The following is a 2,698-nucleotide window of genomic DNA, read 5'->3' on the forward strand; positions in this document are numbered from 1 at the left end:
AAAAAAAAAAAAAAAATTATCCCTGACTTCTTTAGGTAAGAAATCTAAGATGATAACTATCTATAGCAATTGTCCTTAATTTGAGAAGCCATGAATGGGTGCTAAATAAGCTTGAGTTGGATTTTGTTGTAAAAAATTTGTTGGTCCAAATTTCGGTCCAACATTAATTGAATCTTTTCATAAGCAACACAATTCCAAAATTCCAAACTAATTCAGAATTCAAAATGTTTCCTCACTGGGTTTTAAATTTATCAGTATTAATCCAAGTAATTGGCAGTTTTAAAACAATTAATGAAAAGCGCTCCATTTGATTTTTTAAAAGGTTCCCCCCACCTCTGCTCTCTCATTTTTCAAAGAGAGGCCATCAAATATTTCATTATACAGTCTCCGCTCTCCAGGCATCCAAAACTTCCTGTGAGGTAAATGGTAATATATAGCTTAGCTTACTTTTAATTCCTACTGTTCCATTGTTGATTGTGATTCTCTCTGCTTTGCTTGCTTCTATCATTTTTTGCTTTCATTCAATCATTCTAGGATGTGTATGGCTATTGTAACGTTGTCTGTACCATTATTTACATTGCTTCGATCTCAAAATTCCTCAAATTTATATATTTATTTTGGGTCAAATTGTTTTGAGCAAAGAGAGGAGAGGAAGACATACATATATCTCACAACTTTTTCAAATCTCACATTAGTTTTAAGTAGTCACTTTTCAATAGCTTTTATTTAAAAAGTTGAAAAATAGATTGTACTACTTAAAAGTAACATAAATTAGTGAATGCGATTCGAATTAGATTATAAGTTAGCTTTTAATTATTTTTTTATAAAAATTTTATAGTACTTTTAGCAACAAAAATCTGTTTATTTTATTTATTTAAAAAAAAATATTTTATCTACAGTATTTTTAGCCAAAAAAATTAAATAAATTATTTCCAAATGAACAATTTTCAATTATTTATTATAAAAAAAAAAAAAACCAGAATCTATAGTAAATTTTTTTTTGGAGAAACTGTAGTAATTAAATTACCATAAGAAGAATTTGGGCTTAAAGTGGGGAATATGGGCCGGTAAAGATCCGGTTCGGCCCAATAAAAAGGCAACGTCTCTATCGAGGAGCGTTTTAGATGTACCGCCAGATCCAAATTCAAATTTCATTCTCTCTCTCTCTCTCTCTCTCTCTCTCTGTCTGTCTGTCTCTCTCTCTCCCTCAGCAAACCCTAACTTCCCAAATTAACCTTCCAAATCCTCAAAAGAGTTTTTTCTTTTTTCTCCAAAACACAAACACTTCGATCTCTTTCCTCTCTCTCTTATCCATCAACTATCGTCCATTTCCGCAGATCGGCGGCCCAGATTTTTAGATGCTACACCGAAAACTCGTCGGAATAGCGCTCTAATTCTTAGTGAAATTCGTATTTTCGTCTTCAAAAATGGCTTCTCGTAACCAGAACCGACCTCCCCGTAGTCCCTTCACTGTAAGCCTTTGGTTTCATTCAAATTTTTTTTTTTTAAAAATTTTCTAGTAGTGTTGTTTGGTTGCTGAGAAATTGAGGGAAAATAGAAGAAAATAAGAGATACCTGATTTCTGGACCTGAGGTTCTGTCAATTTTGTGTATGTAATGGAAAATTTAGGATCTAGAACCCTAATTTCACTTAACCCACTGTTTGGATGCTGAGAAAATATAAGTAATTGAATGGGAAAAAGTGAGATGCAAGTGAGTTTATTTTGTGTATTAGGTTTAAAATGGATTGAATATGGTTTCTTCTTTTTGTGTTGCGTTTAAATTCATGTTCTTTGTTTGGTACTTTTTGTGCTTTAGAAAAAGGATGGTAATGAGGAGGTTCCTTTAGACAAGCGTCGGAGAATCGGAGCAGGAAGAATGGTGGGGCCACCGTTGGCTGCAAGCAGGGGCCGTGGGCGGCAAGCGTTTTCCGAGGTAAACAGTAGACAAGATGTTACGGCTACTAGTGATGTGGGAAGTGGTGAGGGGTCAGAGTGTGGAACTGTGGAGTTCACAAAGGAGGAGGTTGAGGCATTGTTGAATGAGAAGTTGAAGGGGAAGAAGCTTGATCCTCTTAAGGTTATAATTTTTGTCTCGTGAATTTTGAAACTTGGGGTTTAAGCTAAATTGGTTTGTGGGTTTGTTATTCTGAGTTTATTATTTATATGGTTGGCAGGTGAAGCTGGATAACGCGATTGACTATATTAAGAGGCTCAAACTTTGCTTAAAATGGTTCCAACAAGTTGAACAAAACCATGTTCTTGAGAAGGCAAATCTTCAAAGTTCAATTGAAGCTGTTGAGAAGAAGTGCACAGATATTGGTACACATCTTTTGCATTGTACTGACATAAATCAAACATCTTAGTAAATTTTTATTTACTGTATTTGTGCATGTCTGTTTGAATTTATCCTTATGTCTCTTGCACACTTGAAAAGGTTCATGTGTTTCATGAAGCTTTATATTGAATAATTTTATTTTGGTCAAATTAATGAATAGTGTATACTCATGCTAGTGGTGTTCTCATGTTTAGATCTTGTGAAGTTGACAACTCATCTCCAGTGTGAAGTGCAACCGTTGTGCTTGTGTTTTTCTCAAAACAAAGTGTAATACATGGGATAATAATTAGCAATACATAATTCAATTCAGGCAATGTATAATTGTTCTTAATGAAAGGAATTGGTCACAATGTAGAAAAATT

At 33.8% G+C, this 2,698-nt stretch overlaps 1 protein-coding gene across 1 annotated transcript; it reads left to right on the forward strand.

The window, feature by feature from the left end:
* The first annotated feature begins 1,171 nt into the window (after positions 1–1,171).
* On the forward strand, positions 1,172–2,564 carry LOC136065878 (kinesin-like protein KIN-14C). Its single transcript, XM_065769669.1, has 4 exons — positions 1,172–1,472; positions 1,818–2,078; positions 2,176–2,320; positions 2,497–2,564. The coding sequence occupies exons 1-4, from the start codon at positions 1,428–1,430 to the stop codon at positions 2,562–2,564; spliced, it is 519 nt and encodes a 172-aa protein (XP_065625741.1). The 5' UTR covers positions 1,172–1,427.
* The last annotated feature ends 134 nt before the right edge of the window (positions 2,565–2,698 follow it).

The sequence above is a fragment of the Quercus suber genome, unplaced genomic scaffold (genome assembly GCF_002906115.3).
Source record: "Quercus suber isolate HL8 unplaced genomic scaffold, Cork oak 2.0 scaffold_1260, whole genome shotgun sequence".
Taxonomy (NCBI): Eukaryota; Viridiplantae; Streptophyta; class Magnoliopsida; order Fagales; family Fagaceae; genus Quercus; species Quercus suber.